Raw genomic sequence first — 25,885 nt, 5'->3', positions numbered from 1 at the left:
CTTCCCTCATAGCTTCCAGACATCCTCCAGAATACCGTCTATTTCTGGTGACTTTCCTGCACATTGGTTATACATCAGCAGTTTTTCTTATTGCCTATGTCAGCTGTTAATTGTTAAGCCTCATGTACGTCTATCCTTTGCATGTCATAAATATTTCCATTTTTTTGCTTTTTCTTGATTTACTCACTTCTCTTTTTTTTTTTTTTTACAAATTTTCATAAACTTTTTGAAATGTCTATAATACCTATACAGGATCTTTGGCAGTTCTTGTTATAGGCTCCTCACCTTTGACAACAACCCTGTCTACTTTGTTGACTAAGTCATTGTGTCAAAAGTTCTTGTGATCTGGAGTTTTGAAAAAACATTTGATTTAACTGCAATCTTTCTAAACTAATGCACATTATCCAAGTACTCCTTTATTTTCTGTTTAGCACTCTGCAGTTACATTTCTTCTTCTTCTGTTAGATTCCCCTTATTCTGTAATATCTCAACCTTTGTCAACCTCTCTCTAAGTAATTCTTGTTGCTTCTTAACCCTCTCTCTTATTTCTACCCTATTTTAAACTCTGCTTTCCTTTTATCTCACTAGCTATAATTTCTAGAGCACTTTCTATCTTCCCTAGTAACTCACGAATAGTTTCCACTACCTCTTCCTTAAATTCCTCTCTCTAACAAGTATGTGGGGAAGTGCCAGTGTTTCATCTTTATTTTGTTACCCTACATTATTATTTTAGTCACTGGCGCATGATCTGAAATAGTTATGTGTGTGTAAAAGTTATCAATTAAATGCACATGCTCCTGAGAAATAATTCCTGTTTACTCTAATACAGCTATTGTACTTTTGGGAATATGTAAATTGTGTCCGTGCTAAATTCATGTCTTCCGTACCAAATAGTTTCATAAATTTCTTTAGAACTGTATCCAGTTTTGTTATATTTTCCCTTCTAGGCCCCTCAGAAACGTACTTGTTTTTGCAAATCAAATTTCAGTTCCCATCTACAGGTAATATCTCCTGCTGAAAGCTATTTCTCAAAAAAAATTTAAGCTTGTAATAGTTTTAGGTGGAATAGAAATGCATGCCAGTGTAATCTTCATCCCTTGCTAGTAGTCCCTTAGCCTCCAAAGATCTGCCATCATTATCTTTTCCCCATCTTCTGTCACTGTGTAGCTTCCCTTGCAATTAGTACAAGTGCTGTTCTTTTCCCTTTTCCTTTGTCCCTGATTTTCTGCAGAGTATCCTTCCTGAATTCCTGTCTTAATCAAATTCACATACTCACTTCTTTCCAAATGCCTGTGGCTCTGCTTATATTAATTGGTGTCTGCTCTTTATCTTTATTCTCCTCCCAGATGTGAAAAACAATGTGCATGCTTTCAGAAAACATTAACTTTTAGCCTTGAAGAAACAGTGCTTTGGCCTTTTTTGTTGTCTTACAGTTTGTCTCCATAGAAATGTAAGAAAGAAATGTAGGCATCCGCTGCAGGATTCAAAAGACCAGCTGAAACATTTGTTGCTAATGGAAGACTTTGTTATATTCAGTGTTCTCCTCGCTTGTTTCAACTTAAAATTTATTAGATTAAGCCAAGGGTTTTAATCCAGGTATTCACCTATGCAAAAGTAAAAGAAAACATATCTGCTCTACATGCATCATATGTGTACTTTTGTACTCCATCCCCCACCTCAACAAGCTGACATTACAGCTTATTAACTTAAAACCTGCTTTTGTCAAGCCTTGTTGTTTTTGTGTTGCAATGTGTGTATTTCTTAGAACTAAAAAAGAAAGAAAAAAGCCACCTGTTTACTTTAGTATCTTTGTCCCATACAAAAACTAAAAATACTTTACTATAAAATGTGTAGATGTCCTTCAAGAATGCAACTGCAGTCCTGACATATGGGTTGTCCTGCCTCAGGCAGCCCCTTGGTCGGCTGGATTCCAAAGTCTGGGTCTGGCGTCGGCTGATGTCGCCTCTTCCCCGACGTCAGAGCGGCTGGGGTATAAAAGCATCAGGCGACGCCATCTTCTTTAGTCTTTCTTGCCGCGCAGTGCCCGAAGCAGAAGCAGTTCGCAAGTGCCGGTCGGCCATCTCCTGTGTTTTCAGTTACCGAAGTCATCAAAAAGCTAAGTACCCCGTTGGGGAACCTTTTCTTGCCTCAGCCGATGTCAGATAAAACTGCAAAAGTTAATAATTGTTTGTCTTGTGGTAAACAAATACCTCATAAGGACTTCCATTCTTACTGCCTTCCCTGCCGGGGCCCAGACCACGACGTCTCGGCCTGTGCTTGCTTCAGTAAGCGCACTCTCAGGTGCTGGGCAGAATTTGCTGAAGACTTGTTTGGGGAAAATTTTTCCTATGTCATGCAGTCGGAACAACCGACAACACATATTTCCAAAAAACGGAAAGACCGGGACCGACATTCTCGGCCCGCGACTTCCACCGACGACACGCCAAAGCCTACCGCGAGTGCATCGGTCTCTTCGGAGGCGGTAATTCAACCGCTCCAGACCAATGACACCGCTTTACCGCACACTTCGGTCCCGGAGGTTACCCCTGTGCCGGTTGTTGATTTTCCTCCTGAAACCGAAGCCCAGGACTTGCCTGACACCATACCGGTGGATAAAGTTACTCCAGCACGTGGGACAGCTAGGCTTCCGGTCCCTATGTCCATCAAGGCCTACACACGTGCTAAGGCTGCTAGCCAGGCTAAGGCTCACCCTCCTAAATCCTTTTCCCAGGGTTCCACTTCTGATAAACAGATCATGACTTTAGCTGCAGATCTAATTTCTTTAATCAGAGGCTCTCAGGCACATCCAGACAGAGGTGCTCAGCCGCCTGCAGATAAAAGGCCTAGGGTTGAGCATACAGATACCCTTTCCTCAGATGAAGCCTCTGGGGACTCGGACCATTCAGATTCCCAGGAAGAATCCTTCCAGGCCTACGAGGATTCTGATGCTGATGAATCCATTCCCTCTGCCTCTCCTCCAGAGGATATTTCTTTCGGGGAAATTCTCCACTCCATGAGAGAGCATTTTCAGTGGCAGGGCCAGGATTTCTCTGAATCCAGGAAAAGGCTGCGTACTTTCCTTAAGTTACCCCAGCACAGGCCTTTAGCTATTCCACCAGTGTTAGATGTATTGGATGATGTGTATTCAGACTCCAGTGCTTCCCCTGATTCTCTCCCTCCTGCTCCTGTCAAGCCAGACAGATATTACAGGGTTCCTGAAACTCATAAGCATCTCTTTAAGGCCCACTCTGTGGATCTAGAAACTATTTCTCAGGGGCCCAAAGGAGTGGCCACCTCCACGGCCAAAAACCCTTTGCCCACAGACAGGGAATCTAGGTCCTTGGAGAGATGGGGCAAAAAAGTTTTTATACCTCAACCACCCTTGCCATGAGGGCACTTAACTGTCTTTTTCATATGTTTCAGTATCAGGATTTCTTGATGGATGATTTGCAGAAAAAGGTAGCCTCTCCTGAGCCTTTAGATAGAAAGGCCTTGCAGGATTTGGTTCATAATACTCAGCAGGTTAGCAATCATTTTCTTCAGTGTGGTTATGTTGCATTGGAAGCTTCATGTAGGGCAGCTATGACAGGGGCCGTCATACGTAGACATGCTTGGTTGAAAGAACAGGCATTGCCAGATCATGTTAAAGTAAGGCTCCTAGATGCACCTCTGGAAAAACAGAAGCTATTTGGTGCTAATGCACAGGATGTGTTGAAATCTATTGAGGAAAAGGCTAAATCAGTACAAACAGTCAAAGATTTCCTCCAGGTTCAGCAGGAATTGGCCTTCAAAGAATTGGTCCTTTCCAGACACTGACAAGTTCCAAAGGGGAAAAAGTGGCGCAGGGACTTCTACTGCTCCACAGGGACAATCACAATGACTTGACTTTGACACCACCGACCAAGGCTCAAAGAGAAGCACCTTTAGGCAGAAAATTATCCTTATTTTCAAAGAATTGGCACGTTTTAACAAAGGACAAATGGATTCTGGACATAATAGACAAAGGTTACAGGTTCCACTTCCATACCTTACCAACAAGACAAGGCATGCCAAACCTGCCACAAAATCAAAGGGCAGAGGCACTCATACAAGTTTCAAACCTGTTACAGATCAAAGCAATAGAAAAGGTTCCTCCTCAGAAACTAGGTCAGGGATTCTACTCAAGACTGTTCCTTGTTCCAAGAAAAGAAAAGCAATGGAGGCCTATACTGGACTTGTCCGCTCTAAACACTTTTCTCATTGTGCCAAAATTCAAAATGCTGACGTTACAGCAACTTCTTCCCATGCTGGGCAAAGGGTCTTGGCTGGTTACTCTGGACCTCAAGGAGGCATACCTGCATGTCCCAATCAGACACAGTTGCAGAAGATACCTCAGATTTCTTGCAGGGTCAGAGCATTATCAATTCTCAGCATTGCCGTTTGGCTTATCTACTGCGCCCAGAGTATTCACGAAATGCCTGGCATTAGTAATTGCACATTGCAGACTCCAGGGGATACAAATATACCCTTACCTGGACGACTGCCTTATACAAGCGGACCGCAAACAAGCCTCGATAAGAAACTTGGACTATGTAATACACTTACTACAGGCTTTGGGATACACAGTCAACATTCAAAAATCAAGACTACTGCCATCCCAACAAATAATTTTTCTAGGAGCCAAACTGGACACAAACTCACAAATGGCTTTCCTCACAGAAGAAAAACAAGAACAATTACCAGATTACTTCAAAAGCCTAGCAAAGCTCACCCAGGTGACTGCAAGGAAAATGCTGCAGGCCCTGGGTTTCATGGCATCTTGCATTCTTCTGATTCCACTGGCAAGACTACACATGAGAAAACTACAATGGTACCTAAAAAGTTTATGGTCTCAACACAGCCACAACTTAGAAGAAATTATACCACTCATTCCATGTCTTCAAAAGGAATTTTTGTGGTGGGCACAAGCAAGTCAATTAAACAAAGGCATGTCTTTCAACAAACCTCAAGCAAGTCAAACCATTACAACAGATGCCTCAGATCATGGATGGGGGGCGCACATGAAGGGCAGATGCATGCAAGGGCAATGGGCTCCCTGGGAAATGCATCTGCACATAAATCTAAGAGATGTTGGCAGTGATTCATGCAATCGAGGCCTTCGAAAAATTTCTTCAGCAAGGTCATCTGCTAATAAAGACAGACAACACCACTGTCATGTGGTACATAAACAAACAGGGAGGCACTCATTCTTACCCCCTCTGCAGACTAACAATGACTCTTTGGGAAAAGGCCATGAAACTGAACTTACAGTTGCAATCCCAGTTTGTTCCAGGCAAGGACAATGTTCTGGCGGACAGTCTAAGCAGAAACATTTTGGACCCGCACGAATGGATGCTGCATCCAGACATTTTTTTACAAATAACTCATGCATGGGGAAGGCCGGACATAGATCTCTCTGCCTCTCACCTCAATCATCATCTGAAGAAGTTCTGTTCGAGGACACACCATCCTCAAGCCTGGAGAATGGATGCTCTCTCCTTCAGCTGGAATTCTCTGACAATCTATGCATTCCCACCTCTACCATTAATGACCAAGGTGTTACTGAAGATCAAAGCAGAACAACCAAAAGGTATTTTGATAGCTCCAGACTGGCAAAGGCAGCACTGGTATCCATTACTAAGGAGCATATCTCGCACCAAGCCGTGGCCCCTGCCTCAATGGCCTCTGCACAAATACAGGACTGTTCATCCCAACCTGCAAACATTGCAGCTGACAGCTTGGAGGGTCCCATGACTTCTACCCATATCTCTCTCTCCAAAAAAGTTCAAGAGATCTTACTGGAAGCACGCAGACCTTCCACCAGAGAAACTTATTCAGCCAAATGGAAGAGATTCATCACCTGGAATGCCAACAAGGGTCAGGATGCATCAGTAATAAGCATGCCACAGATACTAGAATACTTGGCAGAAATGCTTCATAGTGGCCTGTCATATTCTTCCATAAAAATACACGCTTCAGCAATCTCAGCAAAATACAACTGCGATCCACCTGTGTTTTCACATCCTTTGCTAAGACAGTTTCTAAGAGGGATAAAGAATATCAAACCTCCCAGGAAACCACCAGTGCCTGCATGGGACCTCAACTTCGTCTTGGAAAAATTAACTCTTCCTCCTTTTGATCCAGCAGCATCTTCAGAAATGCAATTTCTCTCCTGGAAAACAGTTTTCCTGTTGGCAGTTACCTCAGCAAGAAGAGTCTCGGAGATACAGGCCCTCATGGCAGTACCTCCATTCCTCATTTTTCACCAGGACAGAGTTTCTTTAAGAACCAATCCTTCATTTATGCCAAAAGTGATATCCAGGGTGTCTCTAAATCAAGCAATTCACCTGCCTACTTTCTTTCCCAATCCTCAAAATAAAGGGGAAAAGCTGCTGCACACTTTGGACATACACAGGCAATTACGCTACTACTTGGACAGAACAAAGGCCAACAGAAAGTCTGACCAACTATTTGTAGCTTACGCTGCTGGAGTGCAAGGAAGGCAATTTCCAAACAATTTCAAAATGGATTGGACACTGCATCAGATTCTGTTACTCTTTCCATGGAAAAGGTGTGCCAGCCGATATCAGGCCACACTCCACCAGAGCTATAGCCACCTCCACAGCCTTTCTAAGAGGGGTGGCTACAAAGGACATTCTAGAAGCTGCTACATGGAGCTCCGTGCATACATTTTCTAAACAGTACAACCTGCCTTTATACTCCAGATCCCGAGCAGGCTTTGCTTCGGCAGTCCTGCAGGACATTTTAGCTACACCATCTTTTTCTTAGATCCTACCACCCCCAGCTTGGCTGTGGTATTCAACCCATATGTCAGGACTGCAGTTGTATTCTTGAAGGACATAGTACAGTTTTGTACCTACCATAAATGTAGATGTCCGATAGATATGCAACTGCAGTCAGGTTTACCCTCCCTCCTACCCCTCTGTAATTTACTTTTTTGGGTCCTCTACCCCTTTTCCAACTTGGCTAGGGATAGCTTTTATGGTGCATCTGTTTATTACTATTGTGCATGTCTGAAATTTTATCCATTCTCTAAATTTAGCCTTCCTTGGAGGGCACCTGGCATCTGGGGCAAAAAACACTGAAGAAGATGGCGTCGCCTGATGCTTTTATACCCCAGCCGCTCTGACGTCGGGGAAGAGGTGACATCAGCCGACGCCGGACCCAGACTTTGGAATCCGGCCGACCGAGGGGCTGCCTGAGGCAGGACAACCCATATGTCAGGACTGCAGTTGCATATCTATCGGACATCTACATTTATGGTAGGTACAAAACTGTACTTTTTATATCATGAAAAGTTTCACAGAAGTATTAAGAAAAGAAATTTTTACTGAGTTACTTTTTTCTTCCTCTTTCCCTCTCCTCAGTGTCCTTCCAAACATTAATGAAATGAGGCAAATGCCTTTCAGTTACCCACAAGCTTAACAGTCAACAAAAGTCCACTCTTTCCACTTTTTCTTATACAACCATATTTCACAAGTGCGATTGATGCTTTGCAGTCTCAATATTTATTCACTAATTTCTGTGTTTCTGGTTGTCTTCCTGTTCATCTTCATCTCCCAGCTCCAGTCACCAGTTCAATTCCAAGTTGCTCCCAATTCTTCTAGTCGGGTCCTGTGCTTTACTCTGTCGAGCATTTTCCTTTGCCAGTGGAACCTTTACATTGTCCCAAATCATTATCAGAATGAGAAGAGGAGTCACCTTCTGCTTGATGGCTCACTTGTTGTTGGGCAAACTTTTCTATTTCCTTCTTAGCATGTTCTGCATCGAAGAATGATTTTCATCTTCCAGAAACCAATATTCTGAAGACAGATGGATACAGCAGCAGTTTGAATCTCATACCTGCCTCTCAACATTCCCTGATTGCTGGAACAAATGTTTCTATTCTGCCTGGTGTACAGTAAGTAATAATTTTCTACAAACACTGCTTTTACCAGCTTTTAATACTGTAGCCTTTTGCCACAGTTGTCAGGTTCAACTATTTCTGCTGGTAGGTTTGCAGTTTTACTCATACAGGTCTTGGTTTCTTTCTCATGGCCAGGTTTATATCATACACAGTGTGTGCCCTTTCAATTAATGGTTCCTGCTGGGAACACCAGTCCAGTTGCTTGTTTATGCCTTCATAAAAAGTAATAGTCTGTTTCTAGTTTCTCTGGTACAGCAGGAAATCACACATTTCCTTAAGTGCTGTGTTCTCTAAATCTGCCGTTTTTTTTTTTTTTTTTTTTTTTTTTTTTTTTTTGAAACCTCTCTTCTTGAGCAGTGTCATGTTCAACCAGCCTTTCTTCATTTCAACCTTTGATATATATATTTTTTTTTTTTTGCAGTTTTCAGCTCATCTGAATATCTGTTAAAAGCTGCTTCATTTTTTTTCCATCCCTTTTGTTACTTTAGTTAATGTACTTTTTCAGTATTTTGTATATTTGAGTCAGCTTTGAGTACACTGGAATTAATTTTTTTCTTTTAGATTACTGGAAGCCATGTCTTGCACCAGAGCTAGAGCTTGAAATACTTTTTGCTGAGCAGCTGCAAGATTTTTCCCAGTCAGGTGTTCTTCACCTCTTCTAGTTGATTTTTTTTAGGCTCTGTTTCCTTCTTTGCCGACATCTAGACAGTGAACTTACTAGCAAGTAAATTTACTAAAAGTGACCTTTCCTGACACTTTTTTTAATTTTCTTTGTCACACAGGGAGAACTGAAGTGAAGCTGTTACGTGTGCAGCCATTTTGGATAGTCGGGCAGCAATGTATGTATTGAGATTCTGTTGGATTACCAAACTTCTCACTACTGCTCAGAGTGACCCCAACTACCCTGGGAAGGAACTTCATTTATGCTGCTTGTCTCCGGATCCCATCCTTTGTTTCTACCCAAAACCACAGTGTTGGTGAGGCTAGATTTCCCCATGTGTGGTTGAGTATAAAAGGGAGAGGTTTTCAACTTGATTACATTTCCTCAATTTGAAACTCTTTTATTGCAGTATTCCTTTGAGAATCACTACTGGCACTGCTGGTTAGTGCTCTAGCAGACTGAGTTCTTAACTTTGTTGATTTTAATCTTTGTTGTGCAGCTGAGGCATTTGTATATTTAAGGGGGTTTAGTGGTGGAGTATCCAGTTAAAGTGGGACTTTTTTTCCCTGTTGACGCTTCAGCTAGTTGCAGACTGATGTGGATGTAGTGGAACTGTAATGGTAGTAACATACTCTGACATAAACTGAGGGCTTCATCTTGTGACTTGGATCTTGATTCATAATCACAGTTAAGTACAACAGCTACAGTACTGCCAGCTCTGTACACTTGCCTTAGTCAATCTGGCAATTTCCTCTGCCTTCTTTGGGGAGCAGAAATCTCAATTGTGTCGTCTTTACTTGAGATGGCTACTCTCGCCTCACAGGCTGATAAGCAATAAACTCTTGTACTATTTTTTGACCCAGGTGCCACTGAATTGTGTCTTTTGCACCATATAGCGGAGTTATTTCCCTTGTCACAAGTTGTGAACTGTCCTCAACATGTTCCTTCACCAAATGCTCTTCATGCTAGTCTTCTCAGACTCCAGTAAGGACAACTTCTCAGTTGCAAGGCTATGCTACCACCCCACAGCTGGAAGAGACTGGAGTTGGGTGTACAGGTACAGCCTTCCTGGGAAGGACTGCAGGTTCTTATTTGCCCTTTACATCCATAATGTACTAGATAGTGAGAAATGAGTGGGCATACACTTAACACTGGGAAAGGCCCAAACCTGCCTACAGTGTGTCACACTTATGATTTGTTCAACTTCCATGTGTTCTGGCTGTTTCCCTGTTACTGCCTGTGATTTCCACCCAATATTAGTACTTTAAAAATTTCACGTCAGTAGTTGAGTTATGGGTCTTGCTTGTTGCATTCAGGACTTAATTTCTCTGCACCACAGAGCCAACAGTCAGTCTCTTAATGAGAATTGTGACCTCTGAACTGTTGGTACTGTCCTTTATCCCCACTGCTCCACATTCAGCCGTTCTGAGTTGGAGCCTTATACATTTCAGTGCATGTTAGAGAGCAGCACAGTTACTTGATTATAAAAAAACGTACTATCACATGCAAATAAAAAGATGCAGTCTCATCATCTATAAATTGGATGTTCAAGTCTTGGCTTTACTTTGTATCCTGTTCGTGAAAAACGTAGACTGGAGGTGAGGCAACACACCATTTGCATAATCCTTGGCCTTACTTGAGCATATTGGACGTGATGTTGCGAATGTGAACACAGTTCTCATGACTCAGAGGGACCGATTGGCATATAGCTGTAACCTCAGGACCCTGTACTATTAACCTCTGCTAAATGATATTATGGGTTATGCTATATCGTATCTTTTCTAGGTACCGGAAAATGTAGGTATACAACACTGAAAGCTTCCTTGACCCCTGCAGTATGTGTGTAAGGACAAGCTTGATCTTGTTTCACAGTCTTGATGGAATGTGTTGCAGCTCTTGAGTGAGAGGTTTGGCTGTTGGGCAAGTCTCTTGTCTGGTACTTGGCATAACCTTTCCTAGTGAGTCTGAAAAGCATTTTCCCTTTTCTGAATGTAGTATGCTATTTCTGCCCCCCCCCCCAACCCATTTTGAAAATAGGGACCATTATCGCATTTTACCAGTCCAGTGGTACTATCTCATCCCTTCTTGTAGCATTAAAAAGTACGTTACCCATGATATCCCAAAGTAAGTCCCATGCCTTCAGAATTTCCAGATGGATGTAATTTACTTTTACAGCCTTGTCGCAGTAGAATTTTTAATCACCTCTGACCTCACCTGCAGAAATATATGAAGTCCCACCATCTATGTGAGCACTGTTGGCTGTAAGAAGAGCGTGTCCATTGGATGTCTGAGTTCATTCTAGTGTTTCTTCCATCTCTCAACAGTGTCCCCATTTGAGGTAATTTCTTTCCATTCAGAGAGCATTTTAGACATTATCCTGCCTCCTTGTCATGAATGGCTGGTTAGTTAATATTGACCTCTGTTTTATTTATTTATTTTACATTTGTTGACCGGGCTAGTCTAACTGGATATATGTCCATTTTCAGTAGAGCCCCAGAGAGAAAAGCTCCGATGAACACAACAGAATTAACAAAGGTTAAAGGTTACAAGAAAATAAGCAGAAACAGTAAGTAACCAGGTAGGTTACAATAAAATAGTAATAGCAAATATTTCGAACTACATTGTGTTGTACATAACGATGTACAGAATTTAGGACATAATATTCAGAAGTAAGTAATTAAAACGTTACAGTATTTTTACAGTTCCTGCTTTCATTTATGCTAAACAACATAGACTAGTAAGAAAGTAGAAACTAGGAAGTATTGGAACAAAGGTTAAATTTTAGTCAGGGTTACTGCAAGGGCATAGCCAGTGCGTTCTAAGGAATAATTTGAGTTTTTGTTTGAAGAGGGGTAGGAATGGAAGTGAAGCAAGTTCACTAGGTAGAAGGTTCCAGTTTTTGCCAGCTGTGTTTGAGAACAGAGTCACCTGCCATGTTGATGGACTTACTTATGCTAACTAGTCGTTTATTTGATGAGCTTAAGGTATTAAGATTTTTATAGGGGGTTATGAGGTTTGAGAGTATTGGAGTTTTGGTAGGTTGATTAAGGACCTTATGGGCAATTGTAAGTTGGTTGAATTGAAGCTGATTCTGTAGTTAAAGCCATCCTAGTTGTTTAAGATTCTGACAGTGATGGGTTCTGAAGGGATTTCCAGTGGAAAATCGGGCAATGTTATTATAAACACTAGCTAGTTTGAGCCGGTTGTTTTTTGTTAGGTTTGTGTAGATTGGTGAGGCATAGAGCAATGTAGAGATTAGATGAGTGGGCAATAGTAGTTCTAGCTGTAGAAGTAAGGAAGGGTTTGATCCTATATAGGGAGCCCATTTTTCTGTTAACTGTTTTTATAGTGTTATTAATATGAGTGTCGAAGTTAAGGTTGTTATCTATTGTAATTCCTAAGAGTTTGGTGGTAGAGTCAGGAGAAATGAGGGTACCATTTTTAGAGATGACTGAAGTCTGTTGGGGTGGACTTGAGGTTAGGAGTTAAGAGCAGGAGTTTTGTTTTTTTGGGATTCAATAGGAGATGATGTTTTAAGAACCATGTCTCTAATGTGTTAAATACCTTCTGAGTTGGGGATTGCAGTTCATAGGAAGAATTGACTGTGCAGGTAAATGTAGAATCGTCTGCATATTGTATACATGTAGCTTGAGGAATAGCTAGATGCAGATCTCTGATAAAAATTGAGTAGAGGACCTAGAATTGAGCCCTGGGGAACACCCAGGGTGACTGGCAGGTGGGAAGATAGATTATTCTCCCAAAGCACTGCCTACTGCCTATTGCTGAGGTAGGAAGTTAACCATTGTATAGATAGTGTATTAACAGAAAGTGATTTGAGAATGTTTATAAGCAAAGGGTGGTTTACCATGTGGAAAGCTTTTGAAAGATCAAAGAGAGCTGAAGAGAGAATATTATTGTTACGGTATCTATTAATAGAATCAGTGAAGGATAAGAGGGCAGTATTGGTACTATGGAATGGCCTAAAACCATGCTGGGTACTGGCAAGTATGTTGTGCTGAATTAAATGGTTAAGTAGCTGATGATGAATGCATCTTTCCATGATTTTAGCTAAAGGGTATAATAGGGCTATAGGTTGATAGAGTATTCATTTGAGTTCCCACCTTTATGTAGGGGATTTCCACATGGCTGGTATGGTTCCCTCATTAATGGTTCTGTTTATAAGTATAGATATAGGATAGGCTACAGATGTTGCTGCTTTTTGCAGATATTCAGCTGGGATCTGGTCAGCAGATTGTGTACAAGGCTGCAGTTTTTGGATAAGTTTGTACTCTAGGCATTTTAATCCCTCCACTTACCACGTGTAGCTGTACACTTTTTGCTGTTTACTGGTGTAATGTCTGTCAGGTTCATCTTAAGTAGCCCTACTAGTTCGGTGTGCAGTAAGAAAATCGCTCCTGTATCTCTCAACTACTTATTGCTGCATTCTGCTGGCTTTAGCCATAACAACTCACATCACAGTACATGTTCACCCAGCCTAAAGGTAGTTGTAATTCTCTAGATAACTTTTCTCCTCATCCTTCCCTCTTTTTCCATACCATTGTGTGTTGTGCCATATTCTCCCCAGAAAATGCAAAGCCTTATGTTTGTATATTAAAACCCTGTTGTCACTTCCCTCTGCTTGCAAGCGATGTCAGATCTTGCTCCATATTAGCCATGCCATCAACATTGCATAAGTTTTTTTTTTTTTTTTTTTTTTTTTTATCACCAGATTAAATTTGTTTAGATGTCCCAGACAAAATAGCCATAGCAATTAACTTGTGGTTCCCCTTTGTGTTTGCCCTGCAAAAATAGATATGGTTTCACTGTGAATTAGTAGTAATTGTGAGCAAATACTACTTTTTCCCCTAGTCCTGTATATTTTTTCTCAAATGGACACTCCTTTATGCACTTATTGAATGTCAGTGCACATTCTTTGTAGTTATGAAGAAAGATAGTAGTTATTGTATCTGAATGTTCTCATCATCTTAGTATGCTGTTTTAAACCTAGTGTAATATTTGAACGATACCCATGAGTTAGATCAAGAACTTACAGCAGATAAATGTTTTTCATATTATGTGGTTAATTCTGTTAAATTCAAATAGAGCATGGTAGCAGGCATAATCAGTTTATTCAGTTAGCTAGAATTTTGTGCCTTAATTTGGGTATAGTAAGGGGAGTGGTATGTTTTCAGAATGTTTTTATATGTTATTACATTGTATGTTTTATCTCGTGTCTTATATTTTTTCCTTACTTTTACGGCGTATGCATCAGGCTGTGATATTGTGATTTTAGGAAGCAACTTTGAAAGATTACAAATCATCCCTGGAGCAAAACATGGCAACATTCAGGTTGGATGTGTGGACTGCTCTATGCAGCAGGGCAAGGTAAGATGGTTGTAATGCTTTAGCACTGCAGTTGTAAATAGAAACTGGTCATGCTGGACTTAAGGATACCAATATATCTAGCATCACCACATACTCAACAGCAACTTAACCAGAGCCACAAGGGTTTTACTTCAGCTTCAGATAACCTGATTTAGAACTAAGTTTTGGGCTGCATTTAACAAGTTGCTGTCCTTCAAGGCAAAACAACACTGCCATAATACTACCTTTCATCTTACTTGGATCTTGTTGTGATTGGATATATTTTATCATTTGCAAGTGGAGACTTTTAAAAATGTTATAGATTAAGAACTTTAAACTGTGTGCCTTTCATGTTGATCGCTGTTTTTTTTTTATTTTCCTTTCCTGTTTGTAAAACCGCAACTTTTTATAAATGGTTAATTAATTATATCCAGGATGATTATTAGAAGTATCTTATTGTGCTTCTGTTGGGCATGAAGTCACTTTGTCTTTCACCGTGAGCTGTGTTCCTCTCCTGAATTAAACCTTCATATCTCCTGTTCAGTTCTCGGCTGGAGCACCTTTGTGGAGTCTGCATGTCCTCCCCATGGTCAAGTGATGTTAAAGACATATGCAAGTAGGTGCGTGAATGGGCATGCCTTCTTTGAAGGCTGGGCGTCAGGCTGGCAACTCTGCACTGTAAAAATCCACTGCTAATCATTAGCGGATGGGAGTTCAGCTGTGGCGACCCCTAACCAGGAAAAGCCGAAAGACTATGAAATTATCCTTGCTTATTGCTTTCATTTTATTTATTTATTTTACTTTGTTTACTTTTAGTTGCTTTGTGTTCCGAAGACTTTTCAAGGTAACAGATTTGCTGAGAGAATCATTGTGCAGCAAACTTTGTATGCTGCAGAACTGGTCATAGTGACCATCTGTATCAGTATCTTAGATTTCACTTATTTTCTTTTTGGTAATGTGTCATTTCTGATCCCTATCAGATGATAGAAACTTCATATGACTGAAACTCATTTGACTGAGACCATAAGACTGAAATTTCAAAATACTGAAAAATCACTTGACTGAAGCCCATAAATACTGAAATTTTACATTGCTAAATTTCAACATACTGACTTGTAAAGTGGACAATACAAGGCCATAATAGGTGGGGGGCTACACCCCCCCAACTATATATACTAACTCCAGGATCGCACTACAATGGGGAAAAGGGTATATACCTTTTCCCCACTGTAGTGCGATCCTAGAGTTAGTATATATAGGTGGGAGTGTAGCCCCCCCACCTATTCTGGTTTTATGTCGTCCACTTTACAATTCAGTATGTTGAAATTTAGCATTGTAAGATTTCAGTATTAAGGGTTTCAGGCAAGTGATTTTTCAGTATTTTGAAATTTCAGTCTTATGTTCTCAGTCAAATGGGATTCTGTCAAAGTTTCTGTCATCTGATGGGGATCCGTCATTTCACATATTTCATTTTCGTCAACAGTTTATTTTTACCTTTTTTAGATATCTCTTCATAATGCTTACTTTTTTTTTTATTAGGGCTTAACTTTGTTCTGAATTTTAACTGTTTTGTGAAGTACTGCGGCTTGATGGTTAAAGAATTGAAATAGAGCTTCCTTTATACTTAGACTGCAAAAGTGGAAGTTAATTCAATTAAAATAGTTCTAAGAAATAAAACTAGGAATGTGGTTTGCCTGTTTCCTGCTGTACTGCTGCCATTGATCTAAAGTTGCACCGAGAGAATAATTTATAATGTTAAGTTGTCAATCTCGCCTTCATTCTTGCTGGATGGGTTCGGAGCCGATCCTCGGCTCCGACTCGGCACTTGCTTTAGCTTGAGAACTCCTTTTACCAGCTCGAGGCAACCCTATATCCCATGAGGCAAGGCGGAACTACCTCAGATCTCGTTTGCCGCTTAGCAAAAGAGGTCTCCTTTGCCAGCTGAGGTAAGTTGATTTTGTCAAAAAAGCTTAGTCAGGGATTTATTTCTCCCTTATTCCCCTTGTTATAGTGTGTAGTGTTTCTACAGCCCACCCTATTTCCCTTAAACTTAAAAAGTTTTAAATTCTTTTTATAATTGTTAAAGAATTTTAAGTTAGGCCTAGACCCCATTGCTTAATCCCTACCTGTGTGTCTGTGTGTTGGGGGATTAATTGTGTGATTGTTGGGGTGTGTGTGACTTTCTTCCTCTAGGACTATGTCTAAGGAAGGCAAGGTCTCAGGCTTCAAGAAGTGTGACTCGTGCTGTCAGAAGATGTCTCTGACAGACGGTCACACTTCTTGTGTTTACTGCCTGGGGCCTTTGCACCTGCAGGACTCCTGTGCTTTGTGTCACTCTTTTAGCCAGAGAGTCCTGCAGGAAAGGAGGAATAAATTGATCCTCCGTGGCTTACTTAAGCCAGAAGGTTCTCCCTCTAAAACAGGTTCCGGTAAACCTTCTAAGCCTCCGAAGGTTCAGGCTACAGTATCTAAGCCTCCTCCGGTGGCTCTGGCTCCGTCGGAGCCGATCTCGGCTCCGGCTGGAGCCGATCTTTCTGCTTCGAAAGTAGTGGGTTCGGCACCGATTGGTTCCGACACCCAATCTACTGTGGCATTGTCGGCTCCGGCTGGAGCCGACACCTTATCCAGCATCGGAGCCGAGAAACCTTCGGCTCCATCTGGAATTCAGGGGACTTCGGCTCCGATGACTTTGTCCCGAAAGAGATCTCGGTCCCCTTCATTGGAGAGTATCCACTCTGCTCCGGGGTCTCCTCTTTTGTCGGAGCAGAGCCATCGGAGCCGATCTTCGAGATCTTCCAGGCTGTCTGACCACGACTTAGAGAGGGTGGTAAGCAGGCTGTTAAAGTCGCAGGCACTGGCCCAAATGCTCCATAGCCCGTCTCGGCAGACTTCGGCTATTTCTTCACCCCTTGAACTTCCTCCTCCGACTCCCCACCAGAGTTCGGAGCCGGAGCTTCTCGGGACAGCGACTGTTTCGGTGCCGGAGCCGATACATCCTTCGGCTCCGTCGTCTTCGGCTCCGATCTCCTCCTTGAGACCTTCCTTGGAGGGATCCGGTCGTCGAGTTTCCCTGGTCGGCTCCGAGGGGGCTAGTGGCATGTCCGACCCCGCTCTCCCTCTCGGGGCTTCGGCTTTGGTAAGCTCGGCACTGACATCAGCCTCGGAGCCTTCTCCCACAGTGGAGCCGGGAATTCCTGTGTCCTCGGAACGGGGATATTCCGGTCTCCCAGGGAGGGGAGCCTTTGAGGTGATGAGTGTCCTGGCTCCTGAGCCAGGTCAACTGTCCATCCCTCTAGCTCCTCCCTCTTCGGTGCCTGTAGACACCTCTTGCCAGCCTCTTGCTCTCAGGCCCAGGGATCCATCGCCCCAGGTTTCCCCATTGGGAATTTCCTCCTCTTCCGAAGTTTCTCCTGATCCTGCAGGTGAACCCCCTCGGAAGAGGACGTGTAAGAGGAAACAGACAGACTCCCCTGAGTCTACTACATCTGATACCGACTTAGATGAGTCGGAGGGTTCCTGATCCCCTCTGAGGATGTCTCCTTTTCAGACATCCTTGAGCTCCTCAAACAGAGGGGGAATTGGCCATCCATTGATCCCTCCAAGGATGAGTCGGTATAGCTGGAGGCTTTTGGATCCCGACCCTCCACCTCCTGGGTGTCTCCGCCTTTCAACCCACTTATGCAGGTAGTGGCTCGGAAGGCGTGGGCAGCTCCAGATTCTGTGGAACCTGTCCCCAGGAGACCATCCAAGTTTATTACGGCCCCTACGGACAAACAGTTTCTTTCCAAGGCGTCTCTGTGGATGCTATGGTGGCGGCGGCCACTAAGAAGGAACTTGTGGATCCTTCAGTACCTGTCCATCCTCCTAACAAGGATTCTAGAACCATGGACAGGTATGGAAAGCGGATGTTTTCTTCAGCGACCTTTGCTATCGTTCGCTGAACTACCTTTGTCACTTCACCAGGCTTCAAAGAGATATTCTCAAGGAACTAGGTGAAGTGGTCCAGGATCCTTCTGCTGCTGGGGCTCAAGAAAAGATTGCCTCACAGCTAGCAATCCTGAATTCCTTATCCAACTCCTCCATGCGGCTCATATCCTATGCGGCCGATGGAGCGAGCAGGGCCGCAGGCACAGGAGTGGCTCTTAGATGTCAAGCCTGGATGCGGCTTTGTAATTTTGGACCCCTTTAAAGCGTCCTTCACCAATACCCCTTTGATGGTTCGGCTTTGTTCGGACCTCAGGTGAAGGATACCTTGACCAGGTGTGAGCAGGACGGTAAAACTCTTTCTGCCGTTGGAGTCCATTTTTCCACCCCTTCTAGACCATATCCCAAGGGTCAGAAGGGAGGGAAGATGTGGTTCATAAAGCCCAAGGAGCTACACGGACACGTGGTCAGTTTACCCCAGAGGCAGAGGGGTAACAATAATACGCCACCCTAGAGGCAGGGGGTCCTCAGAACCAGGGCAACAGGGAGTCTCTTCCTGAGAAGCCCTTTCAGCACCCCTGAGGTGTTGCCCGACTGTCCACCCTTGGAGGCAGTCGGGGGAAGGATTTCGCTGTACCCAGTGGCCTGGCATTCCCGCTCACAAGATATGTGGGTACAGTCGATCATATCCGAGGGTTACAAAATCCCCTTCGAAAGGTATCCCGTACCTCATCAATCCCTTCCAGACATCTCACCCGGTCAAAGGGATTTGGCAGAACAGGAGGTTTCAAAGCTCCTAGGAAAAAGAGCCGTCCAGACTGTTCCGGCAGACCAAGTAGGATCCGGCGTCTACTCGAGATTCTTTTTGGTCCCCAAAAGGACGGGAGATTGGAGACCAATATTAGACCTGAGCAGTCTAAACAGATTTGTCAAAAAGGCAAGATTCCGGATGGTCACGCTTCAGTCCATTCTGCCTTTTCTGGGCAAGGACAACTGGATGTGCTCTATAGACCTTCAGGGCGCGTGCTATCACATAAAGATTCACAGGCGCTCCAGAAGGTTTCTCCGCTTTCGGCTAGGGACCAGTCATTACCAATTCAGAGCCCTGCCCTTTGGCCTCACTTCAACCCCCAGAGTGTTTACCAAATGCATGGCAGTGGTCACAGCTCATCTGAGATGTCAAGGATTCCAGGTGTTTCCTTATTTGGACGACTGGCTCCTCTCCGCCACCACCAGGTGTCAGCTTCTTCAGACCAGAGACTACACTCTGCAGCTTTGCAGGAGTTTGGGAATTTCAGTAAATTTCGAAAAATCTTCTCTGCGGCCTTGCCAATCTATCACCTTTATAGGCGCAGAATTAAACACCGTCAAAATGTTAGCCAGACTAACAGATCAAAGAATTCTGGACATCCAAAAATTCGTTCTGATTCTATTGCAGAGCAGCAAGGTCAAAGCCAGATTGATACTAAAGGTTCTAGGTCTTATGGCTGCGGACATTGTTCTTTTACCACTGGCTCGCTTCCACATGCGTCTTCTGCAGTGGATGTTATTCACTCAGTGGTCGTACCACAGTCTTCCGATGAGGCACGAAATCTTAGTCACACAATCGTGCAGAACTCATCTGAACTGGTGGATATCTTCCCCTCTTCTTTATCAGGGCCGATCCTTTGTTCTCCCTCCTCCAGTTGCCACAGTTACTACGGATGCCTCTCTGATCGGGTGGGGGGGCATTATCAGGGCAGGATGGTCCACGGGACGTAGCAACCCATAGAATACCATCTGCACATCAATGTCCTGGAGATGAGAGCGGTGCTTTCAACGTTGCAAGCCCTCAACGACTTTCTTCCCACGGGGTCTATTGCAGTACAAACGGACAACATGTCCGTGGTCTGGTACATCAACAAGCAGGGCGGGACCAGGTCCTATCCGTTGTGTCGAGAAGCTCTCAGACTTTGGCAATGGGCAATCTCCTCTCATCGGTTTCTGATAGCAACGCACATCCCCGGCAGGTCCAACCTCTTGGCGGACAGGCTGAGCAGATCCATTCTGATGCCTCACGAGTGGTCTCTCAATCAATCTGTAGTGGATCAGATTTTTCTGAAGTGGGGCACACCTTGTTGCGATCTTTTTGCTACACCTCAAAACAACAAGTGCCCCGATTTTTTTTTTCACCCTCTTTTCCCCTACCAGGCCAACCCCTGAGAGACTCTCTAACCCAGGATTGGCCCTGGGGACTTCTGTACGCTTTTCCTCCCTTTCCCTTGATTCCACAAGTCATTCAGAAAGCCACCGTTTTGCGGGCCAAGTTGATTCTCATTGCCCCTTACTGGCCTCGACAAATTTGGTTTCCGTCTCTGCATCATCACCTCCTGGTGCAGCCCTGGCATCTGGACCCAGTTCTGGATCTTTTGATCCACCAGTCGGGTCAGCAGCACCGGGCCATTCATTCTCTCAACCTCACTGCTTGGTTGCTCCACTTCCTTCCCTAGCCAGGCTTCCGATGATCTCTGATTCTGTCAGAGACATCTTAGTGTCTTCTTTAAAGTCGTCCACCAGAACTATTTATGCTAGCAAGTGGCAACGTTTTTCTATTTGGGCACATTCCAGGAATATTGATCCCTTTACTGCTCCTGTGCATTCTGTTTTAGATTTCCTGGCTGAAGTTTTTCAGTCAGGATCTTCTTCATCTACAGTTAAAGTTCAACTGGCTGCTATTTCCAAGTATCATGTTGGCTTGCATGATAATAACATTATGTCTCATAGATTATGCAAGGCCTTTCTGAGAGGAGTTTTTCTCCTAAAGCCGCCGATAAAGCATCCTCCTCCGCAATGGGATCTAAATTTAATGTTGGCATCCTTGATGTTACCTCCCTTCGAACAGTCTGCTTCATGTTCCTTGAAATTATTGACCTGGAAAACTATATTCTTACTGGCTGTCACTTCAGCAAGAAGGGTTTCCGAGATTCAAGCTCTCTGCATCCGTTCCCCTTACTTGGTTTTCATAAGGACAGGGTATCCTTAAGAACGAACCCGTCCTTTCTCCCCAAAGTTGTGTCTCAAACCAATATTAATCAATCCATAGATCTACCAGTCTTTTTCCCAAACTATTCTGACAGAGCTGAACAAAAGCTTCATTTTTTGGATGTCCATCGTCAGCTCAGGTACTATTTGCATAGAACGAAACAATTCAGGAAATCGGACCAATTATTTGTCTCCTATGCAGAAAACAGGATAGGTCTTCCAGTTTCTAAAGTGACCTTATCCAGATGGTTGTCTTCCACCATTTCCTATGTGTACTCTCTCAGAGGCAAGCAACTACCTTCTAAACCAAAAGCACACTCAACCAGGAGTCTATCCACTTCTGCAGCCTTTCAGGATAGACTACCCATTGATACCATTTGTGCAGCAGCTACTTGGGCCACTCCTCATACCTTTGTCTCTCATTACAAGTTAGACTTGGCCTCCAGAGACAGGGCCAGTTTTGGTTCCAAAGTTCTCAAGAGTCTGTTCCATTGAGCCACCCGGGATACAGGTGCTAGGGACGCGGTCCCATCCAGCAAGAATGAAGGCGAGATTGACAACTTAACATTTAGAAGTTATGTACCTACCATAACGTTCCATGTTAGTTGTCTTCTCTCGCCTTCTTTCTTGCGTCCCTCCCTCCTACCCCCTGGCCTGGACAGATCTTGAAGAGTTCCTATCAGGTTGTTTCCTCCTGAGCCTTCATTGAGGGCTCTTATTATGAACTTGGTTTTCCTAATTATGTTAGGTTAGTCCTTAGCAGGGTAGGTTAGCTACCAAACGAGATCTGAGGTAGTTCCGCCTTGCATCATGGGATATAGGGTTGCCTCGAGCTGGTAAAAGGAGTTCTCAAGCTAAAGCAAGTGCCGAGTCGGAGCCGAGGATCGGCTCCGAACCCATCCAGCAAGAAAGAAGGCGAGAGAAGACAACTAACATGGAACGTTATGGTAGATACATAACTTCTAATTTGTTTTTATATAATTTAAAATGTAGGGCCTTTAAGTAAAGCTTTCTACTAATAAAAAAAATGTTAACACCTATTAATGTTAGAAAGGAAGCAGTCTTGTATTGTGCTGGATGTTAAGATGTGCTTGGACATGGACAGTGAAATCATCAAGCCATAGAAAATGAATCATTAATTATAAATGTAGCCATTAGCTGCTAATGTTTGCACAGTAAATATGAATTGTAGGTGGGTCTTGTAAATTAAATTTACCATAAATAGAAAAACTAGCAAAGCAAAACCTGATTGTTGCATTCTCCCTTTATACAAACTTATAAACATTAAGTATTCAGTTTTTATTGTAATTTGATTGTTGCTTTGCTACAGAAAATACATTTTACATTGTATTAAGTGTGACAAGTACTTTGCTGTGTTTGCTATTACAAAATTGAACCCTTTGATGCAGAATGATGTCCTTTCATTTCACTGTTGCAGTATTTATTACACTAGGGATCCTCTGCCAAGGGCAGTCCGAGGTTCAGCCAGTATACCAAAGCTTTTAGGTTGCTTTAAGGTACACCGTACATCACATGTATGGAACTTGTGCAGTGTAGGGCATACAGGTGGTGACTGGAAGTACCATCCTCAGAACTTCTTTGCTGCCAGTCCGAATGCGATCTCTTGATAGTCTGAATGCCCTTTCTGTTGTTCTTTCACCAAGCAGTTGCAGATAAGTGCCCTGTTGGGGTTTATTTTATCGTACTTTTGTATGTTTTATTGCATGTGGGGTTTCATGTCATTCAAGATGGGTAAATGCCAGTGTGATGGATTTCCCGATAAAGACCATAGCGAGTAGTGCTTGCTCTGCTTTGGTGCTTTGCACGACCATGCATCATGTTCAAGTCTGTCAGGCTTCTGTTCACAATACCCTCTGTAGTAAGCGTTCTTCTTTGGCTTTGTATCTGGAGAGTCAATGTCTTAAGCTCTTGGCTAAAGACACAACGGAAGCAACTTCCCACTACAAGTGGTAGCCATCCGTGAAGAAGTACAAGAAGTGTAGGCAGGATTCTTCTGATGTACAACCTCTGCCAGATGTCTGTCCTGAGGCAAGTGAAAGCCTGGAGGTTCACTCTGCTCCATCATTGGATTCTTCGTCCACGACTGGTTCAGAGGACGGTGGGGGTCTGACTGTAGCCACTTCCTTGGAGGCCTTGCAGACGTTCGCATCAGACGTTCAGGGAGACCTGCAGCTAATTATTTCAGAGGGACCTAGGGATGTTCCTCAAATTTTAGTCGGGGAAGAAGTTCTTACTAAAATTATTGAATGCAGTTCTGAGTTGGAGCCTTATACATTTCATAAGGCGGACATCCCCTTAAAGAAGAAGCAGAAAACTAAAAATATTCCAGCTCTTAAGGACCCACAGAGTGTCAAAATTTCACTTGGGGGTTGTGTAATGCTTTGGCTTAAAAACTTCCTCAGCGTGTTAATGTTCCAGCACCTCCTTGGTCCTGTGCTACCCTTAAAAGACCCAGGGAACAGGATTCCTCTGAGAAGGAGGTGGATTCAGATGAGGAATTGCTTGCCTGCTCCCCTCAGATTCCCTCTCCTTCAGGTTATGAGTCTGAGGAAGGAGAATTGCTAGTCCTGATACTACTTTTGGGGAAATTTCTTTTTGGGACACAATCTCTAGTAGAGTTTTTTTAAATGGGATTGCGCTCCGGTTTCTGAAGTGCAGAAAAGGTGGTATGAGCTCTTGCAGATGGACTTTCCCAAGCCTCCTGCTGTACCTCCTGTTGGATGCCTTTTCTAGTGCTTCTAAGGCTCCTGACTCCTAGCCCTATGCTCCCAAGAATCCTGATAGGTTTTATAGGGTGCCTGAGAACTGTAGATTTCATTACAGGTCCCCTTCTGCTGGCTCTTCGGTGTCGTCTGTGGCTTCTGACAAGCCATGTCAATTGCTTTTTTCTCAAGAGTTATTGCCTTCTGACAAAGATAGCAGAACTGTGAAAAGGTTGAACAAAAAGGTTTACAACTCAGCTAATTCAGCTTTTAGGGCTGTCAATCATCAGACCAGTATGTCCAGGTACATGTTGGCTGTTCTTTCCAGGCCTGTCAGGTAATTTCTGATCTTTCAGACTCTGAAGGGGGAGATGTCTTCCTTTTCCTTGTTAAGTACTTCCTCCTTGGTGGCTTGTCATTCCATCAGGTGTAGTTATGATGCCGCAGATGCTTTCTGTAGGGCTGCTGGCCTTTGGGTCTGTGTTGAGATGATATTGGCTTCAGCTTCAACCTTTGCCTGATAATATTAAGGCTAAGTTGATGGATTCTCCTCTGAATAATAAACACTTGTTTGGTGAAGCTGCTGCTGATTTGTTTAAGCCCCTTCAGGATAATGACAAGGCTTTAGAGGAACTTAAACATGTTTTTGTTTTTCCTGTACCTAAGTTTCATAGAAATGTCCCCAATAAACCAGTCTTTGTAGGCAATCTCGCCCTCCCCCCAAGGGGAAGAAAGGTGGAAAACAGGCTTCTCCTGCTAAAGCTACTCAGACTTCAGTGCCCCAGAAGTCTCCTTTTTACTGATAAACCAGGTGCTGTCTGACTATCCTATTCTCGACCACTTTCCCCTTTCTCTTAACCTTTCTCTATCACTCCCAGTTTGGTTAAAGATTACTCAGGACTCCTGGGTTCTGTTAATTATCTGCCAAGGGTATTTCATGGTCTGGAAATCTCTTCCCCCTTTTATGGGAATTCCTCAAATCCTTCAGAACCACTATCCTTTCCAGGAGTGCTTCAGGATCTCTTGACTCTGGGTGCTATTCAGATGTTGCAGTTTTACAAAGGAAAGGGATTTTCACTCCAGAATGTTTCTAGTACCCAGGAAAGAGGGTACTTTGAGACCAATTTTAGACCTCTCACCTAAATAAATTTCTGAAGGTTCCCTCTTTTTAAATGTTGTCCCTTCAGACTTTGTTCCATTTTTTGTTTCCTCAGGCTTAGATTGTGGCACTGGAGCTCAAAGATGCTTAACTTCATATTCCAATTCATCCCCTTTTCAGGACATTTTTTACATTTCTCTGTTGCTACCTGGCATTTCCAGGTCTTTGCTTTGCGCTTTGGCCTTTCTACTGCCACCAAATGCCTCCGTTTTTCCCTACTTAGATGCTGACCTGTTTCAGATATCCTCTCCAGAGATCTTGTTTGAAAATCTTCACTTTGCACTCTCCCTTCTGCAGAGCCTGGAGTTCACTATAAATCTCAAAAGGTTCTTTCTGACTCCTCCTCAGGATTGTCTTTCTTGAGTGCATTTTGTTTCTATGCTGGCATCCCTGCTTCCTCCCAGTGACCTAATTCTCATTTCCTTTTTTCAGCCCCTTCTTACTCTGACCTCTGTAACAGCAAAAATATTTCTGAGAGCTCTGGGTTGGCTTCCACTGTTCCTATTCTCCCTTTTGCAAACTCTTTATGAGAACTTGAGCGATTTCTAAAGTCAACACAAAGCTTGGTTCAAAACAATGCAATTTCAGTGGTATTTTAAAACTTAAAGTAATGTGTTGCATTATAACTGTATTATAATGAAGTCCTGTGGTGGGCAGAAGCACTCAATTGAATAAAAGTTCTTGTTCATTGTGTCATTTTTTGAGTGATATTTTCCTGTTCTGGGTTTCTAAACTCATTTTGGCTTTAGCATTCTCGTCCCCTCAATTTCTTAGGTCCTCTTCTCCCGTGTCTCAAGCAGGAACTTCATTGGTGAATTCAGCAATTGACTCACAGTCCAGGGCACCCTTTTCATCCACCTCTTCCCTCTCAGGAGCTGTTCACAGATGCCTCAGATGTGGGGTGGGGAGCAACTTTTGGCTGCCTAAAGGTGCAGGGAGTCTGGTCGTATCCAACAGAAAGACGACATCAGCATCAAGGAGATGAGAGCTTTTCTGCTGACTCTTCAGGCCTTTCATCCTCTATTCCCCCGGCCCTGTCAAGGTGTTTACAGGCAATACCACAGTGATGTGGTATGGGAACAAAAAAT

At 43.3% G+C, this 25,885-nt stretch overlaps 1 protein-coding gene across 1 annotated transcript in view; it reads left to right on the top strand.

Annotated features, from left to right (window-relative positions):
• The first annotated feature begins 13,799 nt into the window (after nt 1–13,799).
• The window catches only part of DMXL1 (Dmx like 1), a 2,737,735-nt gene continuing 2,725,649 nt past the window's right edge, over nt 13,800–25,885 (top strand). The window contains exon 1 of the mRNA XM_044059165.1: nt 13,800–13,991. Within this exon, the coding sequence (XP_043915100.1) occupies nt 13,800–13,991 (192 nt within the window). The remainder of the gene's footprint in view (nt 13,992–25,885) is intronic.

Source organism: Protopterus annectens, chromosome 17.part0, assembly GCF_019279795.1.
Source record: "Protopterus annectens isolate FY-2018-M chromosome 17.part0, PAN1.0, whole genome shotgun sequence".
NCBI classification, from domain to species: domain Eukaryota; kingdom Metazoa; phylum Chordata; order Ceratodontiformes; family Protopteridae; genus Protopterus; species Protopterus annectens.
The sequence above is the reverse complement of the archived record's forward strand: the minus strand, read 5'-3'. Positions and strand labels throughout refer to the sequence as shown.